The following is a 23,782-nucleotide window of genomic DNA, read 5'->3' on the forward strand; positions in this document are numbered from 1 at the left end:
ACTCACTTCAGGGACTGCTCATTCCCAGGTGCATTGCGGATTCTGCTCCGTAAGTTTGAGCAGAGATTCCTTCTGCATAAGGAACAGTAGAGCTCATCCTCTGGAGTTTAAATTCGCTTTGCCTCATACCCAGGACAGGTTTGCAACCTTTCCAAAAGAAATCATCCTTTTAGACTAAAGACTGGAAGAGCATCCCACAATTAATCCTAATGCACAGAAACCACTTTGTCCATCATCTTGCATTATGTCTCCTTAGCCCTCCTGCACGTGGGCTCACAGCTGCCGTGCGGCGGAAACCGCACTCTCCCTAATCAAATAGAATGAGATCCTGGGGGCCTCGGTTTCCCAGCACCAGAACCCCCGCCCATCACGTCCTAGTGGTTTCATACGCAAGGAGGAGGTGGTGCACGGGAGATGGGAACTCTGCCAATATCTGCCCATGTGGCGGGCTGCAGAGGGGCAAAAGGCACACAGACCCCAGAAAGGGGTGGGTGGGACTGGCAGCTCTGCAGGGCTAACCACCCGCGTGGAGCCGGCGTCTAGGGTACTGCAGCAGGGACCAGGTGAAGGGGGGTCCCCTCACTATCTGAAAAAGAAAGTCATTAAGAGGGTGCTGGGAGGGCGAGCACAACAGGCTCCCTCTGTCTCATCCCATGTGGATACGAGTCTGGGATGGGGCAAATGGGAGTTTAATCCGGTTTGGGTTTAATGAGTAAAGCCGAGGCAGCATAAAGCACATGCTTCTTCGTTCGAAATGTAAGTCTTCTCTAAGTGAATTGCCAAAGCCCAAGATAATTACATTTTGCAAATGGCTAAATGAAGTAAACCCCGCAGCTCTGTGCTTACCCATCTGAGCATCTGAGAGGGTGGCTTTCCCACCCTGTGCTCTGCTGTCACTCAGTCCAGCGGAATAGCAAACAGCTGCAGAAAGGGCGGCATAGCACAGGGAACAGCTGCTTTCCCGGGGAACTAGGACTATTGGAGGGGCATATGACAGGCTGCTCCATGGCCCGGCCCAGAATTCTGTCTTGTGGAGGAGGGAGGAGGTGGTCCCGCGGTGGTCTAAGGGACCCCACCCAGGGTTCCAAAAGGAAGAGAAGGATGTTTCAGCCACGGTGAGTTTGCCACAGGCTGATCACAGTGTAGCGCCTTTTGTCTCTGGTTTGGTGATCTACAATGCTCAAAACAATCGGGTGTTTCCCTTGTTCAAATCCCCTCAAATGCCTTCAGGTCCCAGGGTCTTCTCAGCCTGGGAATTCTTACTGGCTGCTTCACCAGTGTGAACCTGTGCCCTAGAAAGAAACCAGGAACCACAGGGAAAGAGGTCAAAGGGATGAATACTATGACGTGAAAGAGGATGGCAATAGCAGGCAGCCCCACTGAGGGAACACTCTTTAAACACCATAAAGTTGCATGAAACCTAAATTACTGAAGGACAAGGATAATGGATAATTGTGTTTAGAATTTTGCCCATGGGTTCTCGTTGATTTCTTTCCAAACATACTGGGCATTTCTCTAATTCTGTATGGACTTTTAGAGTTAGGAGATCAGTATTTCATTTATAAAAGCACCTCTGGGAGGCTGTAATGGAAACATCAGGCCCTCACATCACCCTTAGTACGCCGGGCGTGGTATTCCGTCACCACTGAATCGCAGACACGCCTTCCAGCAAACCGGAAGGGCACACGCTCAGGCCCCGAGCGTAACGCGGCAATGCGAGTGAGGGCACACCCACCCCCAGGGACGCGAGGGACTCTTCTGAACTTAATCCCTCCGTCTACCGCTCTTTTCTGAAACCACCCATGGTCATTTGTGTATCAACCTCAGAAATTAGAATCCTACCAAGGACCAGTGAACGATTTCTCATTCCACTGAGCCGTGTAACGTACCTCCAGACAACGCGTGGGCATTCGTCTCTGCAGACAGTGTGCTGGGGGCTAACTGACATCTGTAATGGGGCGGGAAGAAAAGATATTTCCTTTTTTTATTTCCTTAACCAGTGATTTATTTTTCCAACAGACAGAAAGGCTTTGGACAAAGATGTCATAAAAGCCTCATATAAATGGGAATTGGACCATTAAATACTGTTGTAACCAGCCTTTCTGCTGGGTGGAGTCATAGCTCTGACCGTCAGTATCTTACCAAATATCATTTAGTCAAGAATGGCCGGTAAATAGGAGTAAATCATCATATACCACGTCTGTTTCCGAACGGTGGGGTGGCTCTCCTACGTAACGCGGTCGGCGCTGCTGTGGGTTTTGCCCAGTGATGTTTCTGGACCAGTGGATGAAGTTCTCTTTTGCCATAGGAGAGAGAAGTCAGGAAAGATTTCCCATGAAATGATAGTATCCAAAATGGGAATCTACCCCTTTTTAAATAAAAATACCCATGTGTGGACTTCAGGAGCAGGCTTCCTGTCTCGTTGAGAGCCCTTCCTCCTTTCAGATCTAAGGTCAGCCTTCCAGTTATGCCCAGAGAATAAGAAACTCTCGTAAGAGGCTGAATATCAACAGCTGGAAGCAACGTCTTCTTATCTGGGCCACAGGGAGCTTCAGGACCTGGGCACATTTTCTGATTCAGTGTTTTTCAAATGCCAAGTATTGACACATTAGTAGGTTGTGAAATAAATTTAGGGGCTCATAACGAGCATTTTGTAAAACCAAGTGAAATAGAATGAAAAAAAATGTAAACCAGATGATTGCAAACAGGAAGGGTAAGTTTCGTTTCGTGAAACTTCGGTTTCGGTAGCAGGTATGTCGGGGGTGGTCTGTGCTGTGTTATGGTGCACAGTGGTAATTTCTACAGGGGGTCACTGACAAGGAATGTGGGTAAACACTCTTGTTGCCTGTCCAGGAGAGGCTTGTGATAACAGGGAGAGGTTGTTTATGGAATTACTCCCATTAAGTCACACATTTGAAGTTAAACAAAAGAGTGGCCACAAGAACAGTAACAGTAAACCTGGTAGGCAGGCGGGTGAGGGGTCAGGGTAGGGGCCGGGAAGCGTGAAAATGCTAAATCCTGGACTGGCTGCACTACTTGTGGTCAAACTCCTAGAAGTATACCTCAGCTGGAAACAGCAGCCCTTCACGGGAGCAGCACCGTGTTGCCTGGGCAGGAGGTCAAATTGTAATCTGGCAGGCAAGTTTATGTTTAGGGCACTCCACACAGGTGTGCCAGCCTGGCCTGGTACTGGTGACAGAATCCTGAGGTGTTAGTTGCTGGTCTTGCTGGGGGGAGGCAACAATAGTGTGTCTGAAAAAGCTTCACCTTTGGTGTCAGACAGACCTGGGCCCCACTGCTAACTCTACCATTTACTCCCCTTGGGCAAAACATTTTAAACTTCTCAGCCTCACTTTCCTCATCTGTAAAATGGGCCTAAAAATATCTACCTCATAAAGTGGCTCTGAGGGTTTAGTGGTGTGAGCTGTAGCAGGTAACTTAATAAATGCTAGTTCCCTCTGTCTACCATGTACTGTAGCTCCCACCTGCCACCGGAAACAGAGCCGAGACCACCTTGGAGGGAGGACCCTTTTCTTTTCCTTCTCCATCATGACATCATAAGTGAGTGGCTCAAGGAGAAGGAATGGGAGTGGGAGGGGATGTTCCTGAAGCCACGTCCAGGACTCTAAAGAGGCGGCTCAGGCCATCCTCCCGCAAAGAGCCAGGTTGTGGCAGTGACTTCCCCGTGACTCTGGGGACTGCCACATCACCACCAAATTCTGACTCTCCCCAGCTTCGGCACAGGGCTGGGGACAGCTATGGCCTCAGGAAGGTGACTTGTCCAGGATGTTCTGGGCCACTGACTTTTTGACTCATGGAATTCCACCTCTGCTCTGCAAGCGAGCATATCCCCTGCTCCCTGCGCAGCCGGTGACGGTGCCTCTCCTGCAGGTGGAAGATATCACGGCCAGCCATGAGGCTGCTCTCCTAGAGATGGAAAACAGCCACACAGTTGCCATCGCCATCCTGCAGGATGACCACGACCACAAGGTCCAAGGTACCCCCCAGCCTCGTGCACGGCGGGCAGGGGAGGGTCGTGCGAGCCCAGCCTTCCCCGCTGCAGAAGCAAGAAGCCCTCCCTTCCTCTCTTGCCTCTCCTCTGCTGTCTTTCCTTCCTGATGTGTTTTTTATGTTGGTTCCTGTGAAAAGAAGAGATAGACATCAAGGATCCAGGTAATGACTTCTTTCCTCCAAAGCAGCTATTCTCAGCCTTGCTGAGTGTTGGAATCCCCTGGTCCCCTGGGGAGCTGTAACAAAAAGCCAGTGCCAGCCTCCGTCCTACCCCAGGGATGCTGATGTCGTTGGCTGGTCAGGGTGCAGCCTGGGCATCAGGACTTGTAAAGACTCCGTAGGTGACTCTAGGCCGGGCATGGTGGCTCACATCTGTAATCCTAGCACCCTGGGAGGCCGAGGCAGGAGGATCGCTTGAGCTCAGGAGTTTGAGACCGGCCTGAGCAAGAGCGAGACCCCGTCTCTACTAAAAGTAGAAAAAAAATTAGCCAGTCAACTAAAACTAGAAACAAAAAATTAGCCGGGTGTGATGGCTCGTGCCTGTAGTCAAGCTACTTGAGAGGCTGAGGTAGGAGGATCACTTGAGCCCAGGAGTTTGAGGTTGCTGTGAGCTATGCTGATGCCACAGCACTCTAGCCTGGGCAACAAAGTGAGACTCTGCCTCAAAAAAAAAAAAAAAAAAAAGACTCCTTAGGTGATTCTAACATGTAGCCACGCTTGAGGACCACTGCTCTACAGCAGGCATGGCAATCTTGGGCTCTATGTTTTGTAGCCTTATAAAACCACATGGAAGCCCCAGTGTGGCTGTGGGCTTGCCCCGTGTCTGTGGTGTTCTCAGGGCCACAGCAGCCCTGATTGGGTCTGGGTCTCCAGAGCTCGCACTCACAGGCCACATTCACCGTGGACGTGTGTTGAGTCTCCAGATCTCTCTTTTTAAATTTTTGTAACTTAGAACTATCAATGGATACTTAAGAGTTTTATGTGAGTCATAACAGCAATGTCACCAAGTTTTAGTAAGAGTTTCCTTTGTGAAAGCAGCAGCAGCTTTTCACACTTGCACGTGCATCGAAATTAATATATGCCATTTCTTTTTTAATCTCCACTTCCTTTTTTCCCCTAGTCAGCTGGGTTTTAAAGTATATATTTTTAAAAATGACATTTAACCCTAGAATAATAGATTTTTAAGATTTGAGAATTAACATCAGGGTATTTTATTATTGTAAAAATGTTCTGTGCAAATGACAAAGCCCAGTGTGCAGTCATCGATGCTCATGTCAGTGTCGCCCTCCCGCACCGGCCGGCCACCGCCGGGAACTATCAGTAAGGAACAACGCAGAGCTGGAGGCAGGGCCACGGCTTCCTAAGGACTAGTTAAATGCATTGCCTGTGTCCTGATAGCGTGTTTCACACTCCGAGTGCAGGTCCCCACACTGGGCTGCCCGTAGGAACCACCTGGGGAGTTTACATATACACAGTGATGTGTGGATCCCACCTCAGAGCTTGCAAGCGGATTGCTCTGGGGTGCAGCCCAGCAGCAGAATGTTGCAAAACTCCCCAGGTGATTCTAATATGCAGCAACATGTGAGAACCATTGTCTTAGAGCACAGTATTAAGCACGGGGCAGAGTGTCATGAACTTGAAATAAAGAAATACTTTATGAGGATGCAGGTATTAGCAATGGTTTATATCCTCTTCAGAATAGATACTGCCTTTTCTTTTCTCTTGAGGTGTTGGAGTCCTCTGAAAACACCCTGAAACCCATCACTGCACTGCAGGAAACTTGTCTCAGGAAAAGCAGTATGAATGGAAATGATGCAGTGAGCCAGGGTGTTGTCTTTTTTCTGCATTTTCACATAAATAGACGTGGTAGATTTTTCTGACTAATGAAGTCTCGCTTAGACACCGCATCCAATGCCTTTGAATTAGAAACAATGTCAAGGCAATGTGGGCATGTGTAACAGTAGATAAAAAATTCATTGTTATGGTCAGAATGATGCTCTCGATGACTATTAAAGCGAATCCTTTAGACAGAGACAGGTAGACCAGAAGGCCACGTGGTTTTACGTCAATGAAATCAACACAAACATTTTTCTCCAAATGTAAATTTCAGCTATAACAACTGCATTTCTTAGTGACCCTCACCACCATTAGTTAAAAGATTTGGGTCAGTGGAAACCACAAAGTTTTTCCTAATTGCAGCTCGTGCCAGCCAGAATAGCAACTGTTGGTCTCCAGTACGTTCCCGTTCTAAGCATGTGACCCGGGCTGATTAATGAGCCCTCTCCTCCCTCTAGTTACTGCATGAAAAAAATTGCTTATGTAGCCAGAATGAGATGGGCTTCACCCAGCTAATAAGACTCTTCTCGTCTGAAGGAAAATAGAATCCATTTGCTTAATAACTCTTACATGACATCTCTTTCTGCCTAACTTGCAAATTATTGCTGGGATGACACTTTTCACAGAACAGAATCGTTCCAAACCCTCCAAGAGGAACCAGTCCAATTAGTCCTTTCTTCTGTCTGAGTGTCTTAGCACCGAGTCTTTGCTCAAGCAAGCTGCAGAGCTCGGTGGTGTTCATGTAGACACAGCACTGGTCCCATCTACCTTCCACACTCCTGCAAGCCCAGGCGGGCAACGCGGCTGTTTGCAGCTCTGCTCTTCTCGGAAAGCTTCCTTCCTCCGCGCAGCGGGAAGGAAGAGTGATCCTTGGAGGGGAAGAAAAGGAGAATTTTACATTAATTCCCCAGTTGTCTTACCATTAGGGAAAGTTAGAGAATCAATGCGTAATGTGAACACAGGATCTGATTTGGGCAGGATGGTGGTACAGCAGGATGTGGAAGTGTGTGTGTGACAGTGTGTGTGTGTGTGTGTGTGTGTGTGTGTGTGGTGTGGGGTGTTTCTGGTGTGTGTGATGTGTGTGCTGAGTGTGGGAGGTGTTTATGGTGTATGTGTGGTGTGTGTGGGGAATGTGTGTGTGGTGTGGGGGTGTTTATAGTATGGTGTGTGTGTGTGTGTGGTGTGGGGGTGTTTATAGTATGGTGTGTGTGTGTGTGTGTGTGTGTGTGTGGTATAGGGTGTCTCTGGCATGTGTAAGTTTGTGTGGGGGGGTGTGTGATGTGTGTGGTGTGGGGTGTTTCTGGCGTGTGTGAGTGTGTGTGGGGCTTGTGTGTTCAGATGTGCTCGATTTGCTTCTGTCCCTCTTTTCTTTCCTCTTTCCTCCCTCTCTCTGTCTCTCCCCCTACTCCCTTCATCCTTTCTCTCTCCTAAATATCAGCCTAGTCGTCACAATTTCGAAGTAGTGGAGGAGTCTCCTTACGCTTGCGCCTGCTATATATAGCAGTCATCTATCTGGTCTCAGTCTGCCAAAAAGCATCTTGTTTTATCCTTTTCAAAAGGAAGATCAACTTAACAACTTTGTCTTCTCTCCAGAATTGATGTCCACCCACGAGCTTGAAAAGAAAGAATTGGAAGAAAATTTTGAAAAACTGCGACTGTCATTACAGGTTAGTATTTCCTTAATTTTCCTAATGGCTATCAAGGTAACAGCACCGTGGTTATTCACGTCCACCCACATTCGCCCAGCACCTACTGTGTACCGGAGCCTGTACAAAACACCAGAATACAGAGGTAAATAAGACATACTCCCTGCCCTTAAGGAATCTGCTGTCTGCTCAGTGAGCTGTGACACAAATAGTAGCAGAGGACAACAGCAGGTAGCGCAGACGTGCACCAAATGAATAATACAGTTAGTGAGCGCAACAGACGTTCAGAGGGATTACTCTGCACTGGCTGTGGCCGGACATCTCCCAGGAGTAACTGAGCTCTGTTTGACAAAAGGGCACTTGGGGGAGAGAGCATTCCGGCAGGAGGCGTACAAGAGGGCTGTGAAGGTCAGAATTCACAGGACATGCTCTGGGGACTTACCAAAGGGACTTCAGTGACCTGGAGGTGAGTGAGATGAAAAACACCCTCTCTGCATCTCACTGCCACCCAGAGAAGATGTTGGTCTCGGAGGCCGGAGGAGACACCTGGCTTCCCGCTGGCTTCTGCGGGGAGAATGCAGAATCTCGCAGATCACATGAGTCCCCCTCCTGCCTCACAGGGACCCCCACCAGCTGCTCCTGTCAAAAGACATGATGGCCCCCAGCCCTTGGGAAGAGCTGCCTGGGAAGCCAGGGTGAGGTCGGGGACCCTGCTTCCTTTTCCAAATGTAGCAATTCTAATCGTAACAAGATTGTTTTTTAAATACTAGGGATATTCACACCTGGAAATTGTGCAAGGCGATTACCCTAGCACTAATACGTAGGCAGGAATGTCGCATCTTCGGTGGCTCACTTTCCCCTGGCACTGTACGTGACACTGAGCCTGCTGCACCAATGAAAGGACCCAGGATTGTGAAGATACCGGTGTCACACGCTGCTGCCTGCTGCAAGCCCACCGCCCACCCACCCATCCATCGGTGGGTCTGCAGGTTGCCTGTGCAGTCCTTGCGGGACTAATTCCAAGCTGCCTTCCGTGCGCGTCTGCACCAATAGTTGCACTATCCTTAGAGGAACGCAAATCAGGAAAGTGACAGCCACACAGCGATACAACAAAAACCCCGTCCAATCCAAAGCCAAAAGAAGTGAGCGTTTTTTTTCGTCTGGGAGCCTTCACTCTGTCACTAACATCAAACGGTCATGAATTGTGCATGTTTTAGTTGTAACTCTCCATCCGCAGAATCCGCTGGGGCTGGAGAGTGTTCGATGCAAGGAAGGCGGAGTTGCTCAGACCAACCTCTGGGGCTGCTACTGGCAGCTGGTGAAACAGGCGTGGTGGATAGAGATTTGAGTTTGCGTTTAAATCCCTGCTGTGCTTCGAGATCTTAGATGGCTACATAACCTCTGTAAACCTTAGTTTACTCATCTGTAAAACGGGGATGGTGACAGTACCTTTCTCAAGGTGTGAGCAGGTTAAGGGAAATAATGTGTGAAAAATGCATAGCACTGGAGTGGCTTTGGCAAGTGCTAGTAAGTAGTACCTCTTATAATGGTTGCGAGCACTGTTATATTTTTTATTATCATGCCATTGGTTGATTCTCGAGTGGCCCATGCTGGGTCAGGCCACCAGCTCCGTCTTTGTGTCTCTTAGCTTGACATAAAAGAGCCAACCCAAGCTGAAAAACAGTCTGCCCTCTCTGACTGCAGCAGTACCATCCTGGCTCTGTGGATGTGTTTTAAGTAATGGTCAATAAAGCAGAAAAATCGCAGTTTGATATCTATCCTAGGTGGTAATTGCAGGACGAGTTTTCTGTTGTTTTGTTTTTTAGTGGAAGGGAAGAGGCTTAAAAGAAATGCTTCCTCTGACAACACTGGTGAGGTTTGGGGACGGAGCCATGGAAGATACAGTCATTTTTATGGTCACAGTCTAGCAGGTGACCAGCGGGTTTGCCCTGGGCCGTGATGAACACTGGGCCAGCTCAGGAGCATGCAAGCTCCCACTGACAACTGTATTGTCCTAATGCACCAGCATTTGCATTTAATGGGACCGTGGGGAATTTTATTTCTTAAAAATGAAATAGAAGTAACTGCAAGGGGAGAAAAAAAAGAAGAAAAGGAACTTTCCCAGGGAGGTTTGCAAAGCAGCCGCAAGGAAGAAAGCAGTGGAGCCAGTGCTACGTGCATGGCAGTGCTGCTCCTCGTATTTGGTGGGGTGAGGCCATTCCTCTTGCCTGAAGAGTTCATGGGGACCCTGGTCCCTATGTTTTAATATTACAGAGATGGCGTGGTTGGGTGGAGAACTTCGGACTGCTCAGCACGAGTGAGGCACGAAGAAGTGAAGTTGTCGTGGGCATCCGCAGCCAGCCATGGCTGAGCATCCCTCGCTGGCCTCGAGTGACGAGAGTCACAGCTGGGGTTGGGTGGGGAGGGGTCAGCGTAGTCGCCTCTGCCCTGGGAGCTGGGAAACGGGCAGTGTCTCCTCAGACATGCCTTCATCCCTTCAACCTGCAGGTAGAGGGCTGCTCTGTCGCTGGCTCACACGGGGGCTGGGAGTGTCAGTCCAGCTGGGGAGAGGGTCTCAACAGGGAGCATGGCCTGGTGGACTCGGCTCACACGGCAGCTCCTATCCGGGACATGCCACCCAGCCCTAAGGTCAGGAAGGCCTAGGGGGGGCCAGAGGGAGCTGAGAATGAGAGGGAGCTGGCGGCAGGAAGGCGCTGCCACCGGGAGAGCTGCAGTGTGAGATGGGAGAGGGAGGCAGCGGAACTGAGGCTGGAGGACCAGACGGCTTCAACACTGAATTAAGGAGCATGTACTACATCTCGGGGCCAATGCGGTGTGAAGTAGGGGGAGGATGGGTTCAGGTTTGCACCTTAGAGAGAGCAGCCTGACTGCAGGAAAGAGTCAACTTGCCAGGAAAAAGCCAGCAGGGTGGTCTGAGCTCAGGGTGGTGTCTGTGGACTTCAGGGACGTCACAGAGGCAGAAGGGCAGGACGCGATCATTGGCCTGGGAGTTAGAGTGTGCGGTGGTGGTGGGAGGGGTCCAAGGCAGAGATGGGAGTCAAGGGTGGTTTGAAGGTTTCCAGCGTGAGCTTTGTAGATGGGAACCATTCTTTGAAATACATTAACTGTGGCCCTTCCCACCGTGAGGGGCTCGATGCCTCCTGGACTAGACCCCTCTCTGCTGCCATCGGCATCTGCAGGATCAGACGATGAATGCCCCATTCGCAAGCATAAAAATTCATCTGGCGATGTTTTTGTGGTCTGTTCTGGAAGAGGTGCCGGAAGGAGAGAACCAGGGGACGTTAGGGGGAATCTCCCGCTATCATGCGGGGCTCCCCCTTGACACCTCTCCTCGGCCCCAAGGGAGACCCTCTGAAGAGCTCCAGGGCGGGTGGTGGCCCTGGCTGCGGTGTCTGTGGTCCACAGTGGCCCTAGCTGGCCTTCTCATGTCATTGCTTGCAGGACCAGGTGGACACGCTGACCTTCCAGAGCCAGTCTCTGCGGGACCGAGCCCGACGCTTCGAGGAGGCTTTGAGGAAAAACACCGAGGAGCAGCTGGAGGTAGTCTCTGGTCTCCAGGCTTCCCAGCCCGCAGGGACCCACCCCGGCGGGCCGCGTGGCTTCCTCGGGGGTCTTACCCAAACACAAGGCCCCCTGCAGACCCGCTGCAGAAATGACAGCCGGTCTTGACCTCCCCTGGAGTTTTAAACAATTCCCACCAGCACTTCTCCCCTGAGACAGACGGCAGCTGTGGGCCGCTCCACCTACATGTTATTTTTGCCAAATTCCACAGCGGTCTCCAGCCAGGGTCCCAGGGCTCCCGAGATAAGAGCAGAGTCTGGAAACTGCCCACCCTGTCTGGGACCACCCCTCCATCCCCTTCCCTCCCAACTCTGGTTTAGGCTGGCACCGCCAGGAGTTAGTAGGTTGAAGGGAATTTTTTCCAGAAAAGCTGGCAAAACTCCTTCCTTCCAATGTAGAGTTACCAACTAAAATACAGGACACCCAGTTAAATTGGAATTACAGATAAGCCCCGGCTACCCATCTGAGGCTGCAGTGCTCGTGATGGAGATGGGAATAGCCACTGCACTCCAGGCTGAGCAACAGAGCGAGATACCCTCTCAGAAAAATTGAATCACAGATAAATGAGGTTTTAAGTCTATGTCCCATGCAGTACTTACACTAAATTTTTTTAAAACATTGTTTATCTGAAATTCAAATTTAACAGCGTGTCCTATATTTTTGTTTTTTGCATCCAGCAACCCTATTGTTTTTTTTTTTATTATTATTTCAGCATGTTATGGGGGTACAGATGATTAGGTTACGTATGATGCCCTTACCCTCCCTCCCCGCCAAGTCCGAGCTTCAAGTGTGTCCATTCCCCCGGAAGTGCGCATCGCACTCATGGTTTGCCAGCAACCCTATTCTAACATGTCTTCTTCTGAAATGACTTTTCTACCTCTTAAGCCACTTTGCTCATTTCCTATTCATGGGGGATGGGGCTGGCCTCTCCATGGGCACAGGTGGGGACTATAAGGTCCCCAGGTGCTTGGTGAATCAGGTAGTCTGGGCGAATGTTAAAAGCCAATGTTGGGTTTACTCTTCCTACCACACGAGTTCCCTTCTAGGGTGGAGGGGCTGGCAGTGTCCGTTAGTTCCAGGATCAGACTTTCCAGGGGACAACAGCCACGTCTCTCCTGCTCCCCCCCAGAGCTGGATTTTTAGGAGGGTTCCCCATGGGAAGTCGAAGGCGGGCTTTGAGCATCTGTCTTTGGTGCTGCAGTTGCCCTGGGAAGCTTGCTACAGAAGGCTAGATGTGGCTGCGCTCGCGGCACTGGTTAATCCTGGGTTTTACCGGGAACCCTGGTGGACAGCGCGTTGCTCTCTGCCCTGTAGATTGCACTGGCGCCTTATCAGCACTTGGAAGAAGACATGAAGAGTCTGAAGCAGGTGTTAGAGATGAAGAATCAGCAAATACACCAGCAGGAAAAGAAGATTATTGAGCTGGAGAAGCTGGTGAGTTGGTCTGTTTGCTCAGGAGCAGAACTAACGTCTGTGACATCCCTGCTGTTGTCCCTGTCGTCGTCCCTGACGGTGTTCAGCCAGGTGCGCCCCTTCCCTGCCCATGGCTTGCACCCGGGCAGAAAATTCCACAGCTGAGCCCCAGGGCCTTTCTCAGGAAGCCAGGGTTTCCGATAAGGAGTCTCGGAGGTGGCCTCATCCTATCCGACTCTGGAGCCCTCCCGGCCGGCCACCTCTTCTTGGCTTCGCCCTGGCTTTCCTGGGGACATGCCACTTCCTCAGCCCTCTCTAGGGCACGTGCGGGGAGCACGCGGGATGCAGCGTCACTGGGGTGCCAGGCGCTGCGCAGAGCCCCTCACCTGAGTCTGTCCCCAGCTCCGACAGCGCGCCTGTGGCGCGGCTACCCTACACAGCCCCTTCACAACGCGGAGAGAGGGCCTGCGGAGCTAAGGGGCCGAGCTGGGCGGGAGCCTTGGCCGAGGGCTCCAAGTCCTCACGCGGCAGAGGGGCGAGGGCGTTCATCCATTCGCAAGGGCTCCACCCTCATGACCAAATCACCCCCAAGCTCCACCCCCTATTCCCATCACACTGGTGGGCAGGTTTCAACATAGGAATGTGGGGTTCAGTCCATAACGGAGCCCTTGCTCCCACAGACACTCCCCCACCTAGGCCCTCCAGCCTGGCTCCTGCAGAGCGGGCAAAGGGCGCCCCCTGGGGGAAACAGCACCGGATCTCAGCCCCGGCCTGTGGCGCCAGGTCAGCGGGGACCAGGGAGAGAGTCCCAGAAAGGTGGCCAAAGGGGGTAGCGGAGAAACCTGCTTCCAAGGAGAGCCGTGTTGGTGTGGAAGTTGGCCCAAGGGTCTCAGATAGATTCTTGTTTTTTTCCTCTTTATTATTGTTATTTTTAAAATAAACTTTTTATACCATAAAAGGAAAATATGTACACTATAGGAAATTATGAAATGAGATAAACAAAAATAAGATCAAAACATCACATTCCAACCACTCTTACACTCTTCCACTTCCACGTTTTTCTCTGTAAGTATGTGTCCGCATGCACACACACACACACCCCACGTATTGTACTGCACAAGGGTTTTGTATCCTACTGTCTTTCAGTTAACAAATCTCTAACTTGGCCTCTCAGAAGCTGATCATCTAATCTAAGTTTTAAAGTTCCCATTTGTCTCTGAACGTCCTTTGCAGTTGGTGTATCCAAACCAGGGCCTGATCTAGGACCACCCCTTGCATTTGGTTGCTATGTCCCCTCTATCTAGAACGATCCCTTTGTGCAGACATATCTTGCAGACGGGTGCTCATCAGGTAGCAGGGGCAGACTGGGTGATCCTGGCCACTTGGCAGAACTTCCCAGCTCAGTCCAGAGCTAGGGCCGGCGGGGAGCTCACAGCCAGAGCCTGACCCTGCCGTGCAGCCGGCCACTGTGGGCAACGTCCATTCCGACAGCAACCAGGAAGCCCCTCCTTCTGGCTGGGCCATCTGCATTGGGTCCCCACAAGCCTCTGGGTTTACTTGGCTGTTTTCAGCCATGCTCCAGGCTTTCTGCAGGTATGCAAGGCTTCTCATTCCAGAGACTGTTCCAGGCCAAAAAGAAGATATTTCACCACTTCCCATCTCCTGGGAGCAAAGACCAGGGCTGTGTGAGGTCCCTTGCCAAAGCTCAGGGATAGAGGCCAGTCCTGTGGCGAGGACTCCTAAGCCCTATTCATGGACAAGTGACAGTTTTCTTTAAAGATTAACTGCATTAACAGTGAACTTGCCACATTCTTTTCAAAGAATAATTGATTTCTAAATTCATCTTAGAGTGGAACTGTACTTCAGCGAGGTCTCAGGCCCTCGGGGGCACACTGACAGAGAGAGAGGCATAAATTATCGGGGAATAACAGCCGTGGGATGATGGGGTTCCTGACAATGTGCCAAGATGGTCTTGGGCTTTGTGTTCCTGGCTGCCCACAGCCTCAAATGGAAAAAGTGTGTTCACATTATTTATATTTCTGTCCCTCCATTAATTCAGAATGTCATATAGTGTATGCATGGCTGGCCCAGGACACTGCTGCACTGTAGTTGACCCTTCGGGAAGAACCATCTGGCCACTCGTCAAATTAGGTCCTGGTGGCGTTCGTGGCTTATCTCTGACAATCGCAAGGGCCTGGGGACACTCACTGCGAGAAATATATCTTACGCAGGAACCCAACACACACACACAAATATATGTGTGTGTGTGTGTGTGTGTGTGTGTGTGTGTGTGTGTGTGTGTGTATAAATAAAAATACATGTATAAAACATATGTAACAGTACCCACTTCTACTATATACAGTGCACTCTGGCATTTTCTATTCTGTTTTATTTTATTTAAAAAAGAAATGCTGGTCATGTCCCTCTAACCTGATTTTACAACCCATTAATGCTTTGCAAACTACAGTTTGCAAAATGCTGTTCTTGAAAATCCTCCAAAGCCCAGAGCTGAGCCCGGTTTACTGCCCATCCCATGGCCTTGCTGAGAGCCTCGTAAATGCTGTATCCTTTACAGGTGGAAAAGAACATTGTCCTGGAAGAAAAGATCCAAGTTCTCCAACAGCAGAATGAAGACCTCAAAGCAAGGATCGACCAAAACACAGTCGTCACCAGGTGGGTGGGATGGGCGCCTGGCGTGCAAAGCACGTGTCACCCACACAAGAGTGACTTTGCTCTTGAGCTGCCTTTTGTCCCAACATCTAACTTGCCTCACTCTGAGCTGTGAGTCTGCCCCACACGGTCTCTTGGCGTTTCTCCTGCGACACCTGGCCTGTGCCCTGGCTGTGTCACTGGGCCCCACCTCAGGAGAAAGGAGTGAAGTCAGCAGAAGCATGAAGCAGGGGCGCCCGGTGGCACTGGGATGTGAAGGGATTTATTTCTGGACAAGAATAGGGGAGGAGGGCCAGCTGGGCGTTCCCAGGCAAAAGAGCCACCACTGAGGCTTCCAGAAATGCACTGTTTCCATCTCGGTCCTGCCTGTCCCTGCAGGATCCGGCTCTGAGGTGCCCCAACTTCCAAGGCAGGGTGTGGAGGCCCCTCCCTTCTCCATCTCAGAGTGGGTAGCAGCGGGGTGTTGGCTTCATCATCCAGCTGTAGCTTATCTCTTCCCCGAGGGCTTCGCCACCCACTGACACCCAGGAGTAAACCCTCGCCCACTGGACTGAACTGGGCTCCTCGGCGCACCCATGTTGTGTCACCCTGTGCACACGCGCTCATGTGCACATGCGTACTCACGCACATGCACACACAGGACTGCATGTTCACATGCACACTCGCACACTGCCACACACATGCATGTACTCACACTTGCACAGCCCCTCATGTGTGCTCATACATGCTCACACGCACACTTATTCTCATGCACAATCACACCCACTCTCACGTGCCCTCATATTTGCACACTCACACTTGCATGCTTACCCTCACACACACGCATACATACACTCACACACATTCTTGCACACACGCATACATGCACACAGAGCCATGGTCTCCACAACCGAGCCCCTCGTGCAGGCATACGGTTCCCACCCCAGAGGCACACAGGAAAGCGCACTGGGGCAGCAGGTTCTGTCCCCCTCGCCCCTCTGGCTTCCTCTTGCCCCAGGCCTGGGGTGGGCAGGGCCGTCTTCCAGCCTCCCTGCTGAAAGTGTGGGAGAAAGAGCCTGAGCAGCACCGATCTCCCCTGAGAATCTGCAAAGGTGCCCTCGTCGGCAGAGCAAGGACAGGCTTTACCCAGAGGGGTGATTTGCTGGGCCTCCATCTGTCCAGCTGTAAAATGCACATGTACTTATTTCTGTCAGTTTCTCAAAGGTGCTGTCACTTTAAAAAATGCAACAAACGACCAAAGCTTCATAAAAGAAGGCACAAAATTCATTGATGATTCATTTTCCATCCAGCATCCTTTATCAGCAAACATTAACTGAGCCTCTGTTATGTGTGGGCACCATGCTGGGTGCTACTTCCAGGGCTCACGGCCCAGCGGGCAGACAGACCCACAGACCAGCATTTGCATGGGGCGGGGGATGCCTGCTGTAATGGAGCCCTGGGCAGGGAGCCCAGAAGGAGGCATCCCCCGCCTCCCAGCAGGCTCAGAGAGACTCAGGAAGGCCCTCTGATCACTGCCCTTGTGGTGTTGTCATTGTCAACTGCCGATTCCGTGGCGACGTCTCCTCTCTGAGCCCCCGGCAGCCCCCCACACCAGCTGCCCACCTCCCTCCTGTGCTCTGTCGGATGGACAACCAGCGCCTCCCCTGACCGGGTGGAGGGCTGTGAGCTGATTAAGTGTTGGCCAGAGAGGCTCTGGGAACGGATGTGTCCACAGGACAAGCAGAAATCATGTTTCAACCAAGGTCCTTGGGCACCGAGTGGGAAGTGTCCCTTTCTCCCTCTGCCCTGCAACCATTGGCATGGCCTCGAGTTAAGTGTCTGCTAGCGTGATTGCTGCTTGACCGTTTGTCATTCTCCCCCATGCAGACAACTGTCGGAGGAAAACGCTAATCTCCAGGAATACGTTGAAAAAGAAACCCAGGAGAAGAAGAGATTGAGCCGAACCAACGAAGAGCTGCTTTGGAAGCTCCAAACTGGGGACCCAACAAGCCCCATTAAACTCTCCCCAACGTCCCCCGTTTACCGTGGCTCCTCCTCAGGGCCCTCCTCCCCAGCCAGAGTCAGCACGACGCCCAGATGACGCCGCCACGCCGCCCACGGCAGCTCCGGCCTCCAGGGTCTCCACCCCAAGGGAGCACTGACCAGGTGCCGCTGGAGCTGGCCCTGTGCGCATGCTCGGTAGCTGCATCACGCATCCTAGGCAGCGTCCTCCTCTGATCCCCATGTGAGACTGTCCCGGTATCGGCACTTAGGAAAATGTAAATGGTAGAGTCTGATGTGCAAACGTTTTACCATAGTTAGAGCCGAAAGAAAGACACTTCCAATTGTTCTTGAGCAATGAACTTTCACTGCAGAATTTCAGGTTAGTTACAAATAGCTCAGTTTTCAATATACATTGAATAACCATTGTGTACTGCACCGATGTGTGTATATATTTAGATACGCGTATATGCACATGCGGCGGTTCTGAATTGCATTTTTTATAACATGAAGTGCTGACATATTTTAGTGGAGGTCAGCAGTTTTCTAGCTTGTGCCTAAGAATTATTGGGAAATGAAAATGCATTTCTATCTAGCTTCCCAGGAATATTTCTACCCAAAATAGAAAAAGGAAAAAAAAAAAGATACAGAGAAGAAGCGCCTTTCAACCCACCACCAAGTGGTACTCTCTTTACCACGAACACCAGCGATTTGTGAACGGTAACTGCCTTTGGAACAATCAGCTTCTTAGTCACCATGATGTGAGGTCACTGTTATTCCATTCGCAAGTTTTAATTATTAATGCTCCTGTCCTGAGTGGATAAGCGGTGGGAAACCCTACAGGGTTTAGCAGTTTTGCAGATGTTACTCATGACAGTGACTCATCTATGATAGTCTTGTAAACACAAGTTTTGCTTTTTTCCTAAATGGCATCTCGAAATCGGTCATTAAGCTATTGTTGCACCCTCGGGGAAAACATGGAAGAGCACGGCCTGTCAGTGAGAGTCAGGATGACCTTGGAGATGACCGAGACCATTCGTGCTCCATCCTCGTAAACTGCTGACAGGTCCGTATTTTGATCAGGCACAGAGCGGGAAAGTGCACTCCGGCTTTCCATGCGCTGTAGACGGTCAACTCATTGAAATACAGCCCCCATCTCATAGGCAACCCCCACTTCGATTTGGTTCTATAATCAACCCCTTCACTGCACGCTGAGATGGCTCAGGGGTTCCAGCAGGGGCTTCCAGAAAACCAACCTTTCTGTCCTGAGGGACCAGTTCTAAGCTGTGCTAGATCATCACACGAACTCCCAGAAACCCATTTGTGCTTTCTGCTGGATGATCAAGTGACACTGAGGCCGACGGTGGTCCTCCCCTAGGCCCAGGATGTTCTCCCAAACAGAGGAGCCCAATGAAACAGCCAGCCAGGGGTCGCGGCTGCTGGACTGGCATCTGTCTCTGAAATGGTAGCATTAGAATATGAAAGGTATTCATGTAGTGCTGTGAGATTAGGAGCATGATACCCAGAAGGAAGAAGTAGTTTTAACAGTCGATACAGTGATGATAATGATGCCTTTGTTTCCTGTGTGTGACAAAGACCCTGCACTTTTCTCCCTAAAGCCCCTAAAAATGGTCCTGAGCACAGGCACATCTTTGAGCAGATCCAAGGCAAGAAGTCCCATGCAGGGTCCCGCAGGGGCCAGAGCCATGGAGCAGGGAAGCAACAGCCCACGACAGGGGTCAGTTTGCCAGGCGCCCAGCCTACTGGGCACACGTGTGGCCAGCGTGAAGGCAGATGTGGTCTGTGTCCCTCACATGAGTCAAAGTTGGGCTCCCTGGGTCCTGCTCATTCTGGGGACATGCACAGCAGGTACACAGCGAAGCATTTCTCTTTCCTTTAGAGGCCCTGCGTGATGCTGTGCCGCTGAGTTGGGCATCCCATTAGAGTCAGGCCACACGGACTGAATGCACATTGTTTATTCTCGTAGCAGGCACACCCTGCACAAACACAAGTTCGGTTGCCGCGTAGCTCTCCGAATGAGGACCCGCTTACCTAACCGCACCTGCTGAATGTAGTTACACGGCAGTACTGACTTCGGTGTGACGTCAGGGTGTGGTACAGTGTGTTAGGTTGTTGAGGTCAAAGTCGTAGCAATGTTAGAACTAAGTAATCCCTCACGAGGTGGACTGCCCTAGCCAGCCCTGACCCTGGGGATGGGCTAAGTTCCACAGGGCCCTGGCTGCTTCCCTTCATCGTGGACACGTATCACGTGTGGCCCACGTCCTCTGAGCTGGCACCGCTCCCGAGACACACGGGACGGCCACTGTGCCTCCTCCTCGATTCTGCCCCCCACACCACCAAGATGCAGCCTCCCTGCACGGGACGTCGGCCTCCGTACGCCTCCCTGGCTGGAATGATGTCTCCAAGTGTGGGTGCTGCAGCATCCCGCCTGCCTCAGGCAGACCCACCAGATGTCACTGGTGTCTTTGTGGCATTTGGGAGATGCATCGGTGGCCTGCCCGCCGCCCCCTGCCTGCCCCACACGCTGGGGCGAGGTTCTGGCCAGATGTCAGGATGGGTTGGGGGTGCTGACGGCTCTATGATTAGTTGAATGGGGTCACGACATTCCTGTTCCTGCCCCAACAGTTTCTGTGTTGCATATTTGTGTTTAACTCTAAGCCTATTAAAATAAACTTGAGGGACTTTCTGCGATATCCACTTGATGTAACTGGAGACCTGTCCCCCTCAGGCTGGGGATCCCAGGCAAGGAGGCAGGGGAGGCTGGGTTCCTTTTCTGTGTGTGCCAGAGCCAGCTGAGTGTCACTGAGAGAAGCCTAGAGACCTCCTCTCCCCCGACTCAGCAGATCTGAGGTCCCTGCAACCACCCTTCCAGACTGGGGTCTTTGGCAGCCCGTCCCCTGGATTTGGGAGGTCAGTGCTCTGCTTTGCTGGACCAGGGTTGGGGAGACAGCTGGGAAGAGGGCACAAAAGATCATTCCCCCCTTTTAACCTGCAAGTACTTGCTCCCCCATCCCGCCGGCCTTCAGTGTGGGCTGCAGCCAGTTTGCCAGCCTGACCCTGGAATGTCCCACAGGTGCCTGGCACTGCTTGGGGGCCACACAGGAGACCCCTGCGTTTGCAGGGCATGTGGGAGTGGCAGCTATTTTAGGGCGATGTCAGCAAGTCCCTTATGAACAATTACTGAACAGCAGACCCTTTGTAGATGGCACACAAGTCACTTCAGACCTCACAGGGGACACCCCAGGATCCCCCTGGGTCACCCCTGCTTCCCAGAGTCTCGATGGCCACCACCTATGTATTAACGACCTACTAGTCAACATGTCCTGATGCTTTAGTTTCTTCTGGGGTGTCTTGAGTGCCCTCCCCTTCTATAACAGCCACCTCCCGTCGTCCTCCCACCCTGTGAGGTGAACAAGGCAGGTGCCAGCACTGCCACTTAACAAAGGAGCCAGCGGTGACTCACCCAATGGCACGTGCGGGATGGAGATTAGAGCCAACTTTCTCCCGTCTGCGGAGGGCTGCCTCCCCCTCCACAGCTGATCTGCAGTGGGCAGAGGAGACTTTTGAAGTCAACTCACTCAGTCACCTCCTCTGTGCCAAGCAGCCTTGGAGAGGCTGGCTGTCCCTGCGTGGGAGACACGGGTCATCTCCCTGGGAGGGGAATTATGGAGTTAAGCACAGGCAGGACGAGCAGCCGGACAGCTTCCCACCTGCCGTTGGAGCGGAAGGACGTTCTCAGAGCCGTTGCCGCACCAGCGGCTAAGCATCGAGTGACAGCTCTGGGATTGCACCCTGTCACCTCATCCATGGTAACCAGGAGGTGAGGGTCTGTGTCAAATGCTTTTAAAGCCGCTCTGGTGTTAAAAGACAGTGAGAGTCAATTCACTTAACTTTGAGAAATTTTTTTAAGTCAGTCTATCTCTCTCAAAACCTCTTGCCCCAGACCTCGTAAAAACACAACAGAGAAGGACATCTGGAGTTTCTGATTGCCAACCTCTGGTCGCACCTGCCTCAGCGTGAAGACGCAGGCGGGTGCTGGCACCAGGCAGGGTCAGGATGCCCCACAGCTTGAAGCTCGGACGGCCCTCACACGTGAGCGAGGGGCGCCTGGGCCTCCTCCCTCTCGGGCGCCCACACCCCAGGCCACCGAGGAGCCCGCCAGGCCCAGCTGCTGGCTCTGCGTAGCGGCTTCTCACTTGACTGCACCTAAATGAACAGGGCAGGCATCGGGGCAGGACCTTCCTGGACAAGTGGGCATTCAGCAAGTGAATCGTTTGCAGGGGTCAAATTTAAAAGCGTCCAGGGAAAGTCCCACCTAGCGCGGCTCCTGCCCCACGCAGCCCCAGCTCCCCTGGGATTAGGTGTTCAGCTTTGCCGAGATGCCACCAGGCTTGGTGTTAATGTTCCTTTCATTAGCAAAGGTACTGCCTATTTTATTCCCAAAGCCTCTTTCTCACATTGCTTTTTTTTTTTTTTTTTTTTTTTTGAGACAGAGTCTCACTCTGTTGCCTTGGCTAGAGCGAGTGCCGTGGCGTCATCCCAGCTCACAGCAACCTCAAACTCCTGGGCTCAAGCGATCCTCCTGCCTCAGCCTCCCGAGTAGCTGGGACTACAGGCATGTGCCACCATGCCCGGCTAATTTTTTCTATATATTTTTAGTTGTCCGATTAATTTCTTTCTATTTTTAGTAGAGACGGGGTCTCGCTCTTGCTTAGGCTGGTTTCGAACTCTTGAGCTCAAACAATCCGCCCGCCTCGGCCTCCCAGAGAGCTAGGATTACAGGCGTGAGCCACCGCGCCCGGCCACATTGCATTTTTTTAATGGCTGTATTTATGGCTTGGTAGACAGGCTTAATTTGGTAAAACTAAACTGTTCCCTTTGAACAGGGGTGGATGGGATTATCTAGAGTTGGTGCCACGCTTCCTCACTGCCCCAAACCCTGCCGGGCCTGCGAGGGGGCAGAGCAGGGCTGGAAGGATGGATCTGAAAGGCTGGGTCAGCACCCCAGGATGGAGCTCCGTAGGTTTCCTCATTACTGTGAATGCCATTTGGGGGCAGCTTTTGATTTACCGGAAGTGTTTCCTAACCAAATTGTGCCAGGAAAAACTTGCTCTGGGTGACATCCCCTTGGGCCTCCAGACTGGACTCACTCTGAGGGGCTTTGAGGAGCCCCAGTCAGGGATTTCTAAACAATTGCTGAAAACTGCAGGGCCTTTTCAGGCTGCCCATACAACACCAAGTGGCAGCCACTAGGTGGCAGCATGGCGCTGCGGAAACTGGGGTCCACCTTGCACTTGGTCCAAAGTCCTCTAAAGTGACCAGAGGTGACCTTCTTACTGGGCACATGCAGAAACCCAGGAAGAAGGCATGTCCCCTGCTTTTTTCCCAATTCTGGAACACCATGGGCACTCGCTCGGATGCTTTTCGAAGCCAATCCGTTTTGTAAACCAATAGCTGGGCTCTGGTTTGCACCTCCCTGGAACTTGTGTCGCACCGAGAGGATGAGACTCCTGCTACCCTATGTCCCAAATGCTACCCCACTATGTCCCCCAGACACGCTGCACAGCCTTGCTTTCACACTGCCCAAGCCCAGAGATCTGGTTTTCCTACGTGGCCAAGGAACACAAAATGTGTATGGTGCTCTCGGGTGCAGATGCTTGTCACACATTCCTGACCATTAACATGCTGGGTGCCAGGAAGAGAGGAGCTCGCCTGCCCGTCTCTCTGTACAGCTCCCTGTACAGAAGTGTCCGCCTCCAGCGCTGTCCATCAGCCGAAAAAACTCAAAGGTTAAACCGCATCTTCCAGGCAGCAGACCTTCCAGCACAGTCACTGTGAATCGCCGCCCCTTAGTGTCTGGGAATTAAAGTCCACCTGACTGATTCGCTTCCTGTGCAAAAAAATGCCTCCTTTCTCTAGGGAGTTGGGGGTGAGATACCAGCGATGATTAAGAGCTACAATCCTCCCTCAGCCCCCAGGCCCTGCATGCAGCCCGTCCCCTAAGGAGACAGCGTGTGGAGGCAAGTGCCAGGCTGAGGTGTCGGTGCACTGAAGGGCTCTTGCTGCCCGGGACGCACGTGCCTGACCACTGGCAGGTAGTGTCTGGGGCCCCAGAGGCAAGTCCGGAGAGAGAGTGCGAGGTGGCGAGGAGACGGCATCACAGGATCCAAACTGTGGACTCAAGGGATTCCCTGGTTGAGGCTCAAACTGCTGGGATGAGGATTCCCCCTAATTGGCTGCCGGAACCAAGTAAATACGACTCAAGCACCGGCCGTGGGGAAGCAGGAAGACGGTAAAAGTGCAGCGCAGGATCTGGAACTCTCCACGGGGCACTGGGACCCAGTGGGACCCAGCCGAGGGGATTCCTGAGACCACACTCCGTACGCGGACGCCAGAGACAGCATTTATTAGAATTTGCGGAAGCATGAGATAGTGTACCACAAAATAGGTTGTCTCCACAACACGAAGTGTGGGAGGAGGTTGTCCATGTACAGCACTGTTGGCAAAAGGGGATACAGAGCAGTTTCACATTTTTTGAAAGGCGACAGACGACACCTACCCGTGTCCTTAAAATAAAATAAAAACAGGAGACCCAGCAGAGACCAGCCTGATTTGGAGTTAGC

The 23,782-nt window shown here is 51.8% G+C and overlaps 1 protein-coding gene across 2 annotated transcripts in view; it reads left to right on the forward strand.

The window, feature by feature from the left end:
- The window catches only part of MTUS2 (microtubule associated tumor suppressor candidate 2), a 369,464-nt gene extending 351,893 nt beyond the window's left edge, over positions 1-17,571 (forward strand). For both annotated transcript variants that reach the window (XM_012642132.1, XM_012642134.1), the window contains 6 exons: positions 3,892-3,997; positions 7,441-7,514; positions 10,956-11,054; positions 12,390-12,509; positions 15,064-15,161; positions 17,025-17,571. In XM_012642132.1, the coding sequence (XP_012497586.1) occupies positions 3,892-3,997; positions 7,441-7,514; positions 10,956-11,054; positions 12,390-12,509; positions 15,064-15,161; positions 17,025-17,238 (711 nt within the window). In that variant the 3' untranslated portion in view covers positions 17,239-17,571. The remainder of the gene's footprint in view (positions 1-3,891; positions 3,998-7,440; positions 7,515-10,955; positions 11,055-12,389; positions 12,510-15,063; positions 15,162-17,024) is intronic.
- The last annotated feature ends 6,211 nt before the right edge of the window (positions 17,572-23,782 follow it).

Source organism: Propithecus coquereli, unplaced genomic scaffold (genome assembly GCF_000956105.1).
Source record: "Propithecus coquereli isolate 6110/MARCELLA unplaced genomic scaffold, Pcoq_1.0 Scaffold175, whole genome shotgun sequence".
NCBI classification, from domain to species: Eukaryota; Metazoa; Chordata; class Mammalia; order Primates; family Indriidae; genus Propithecus; species Propithecus coquereli.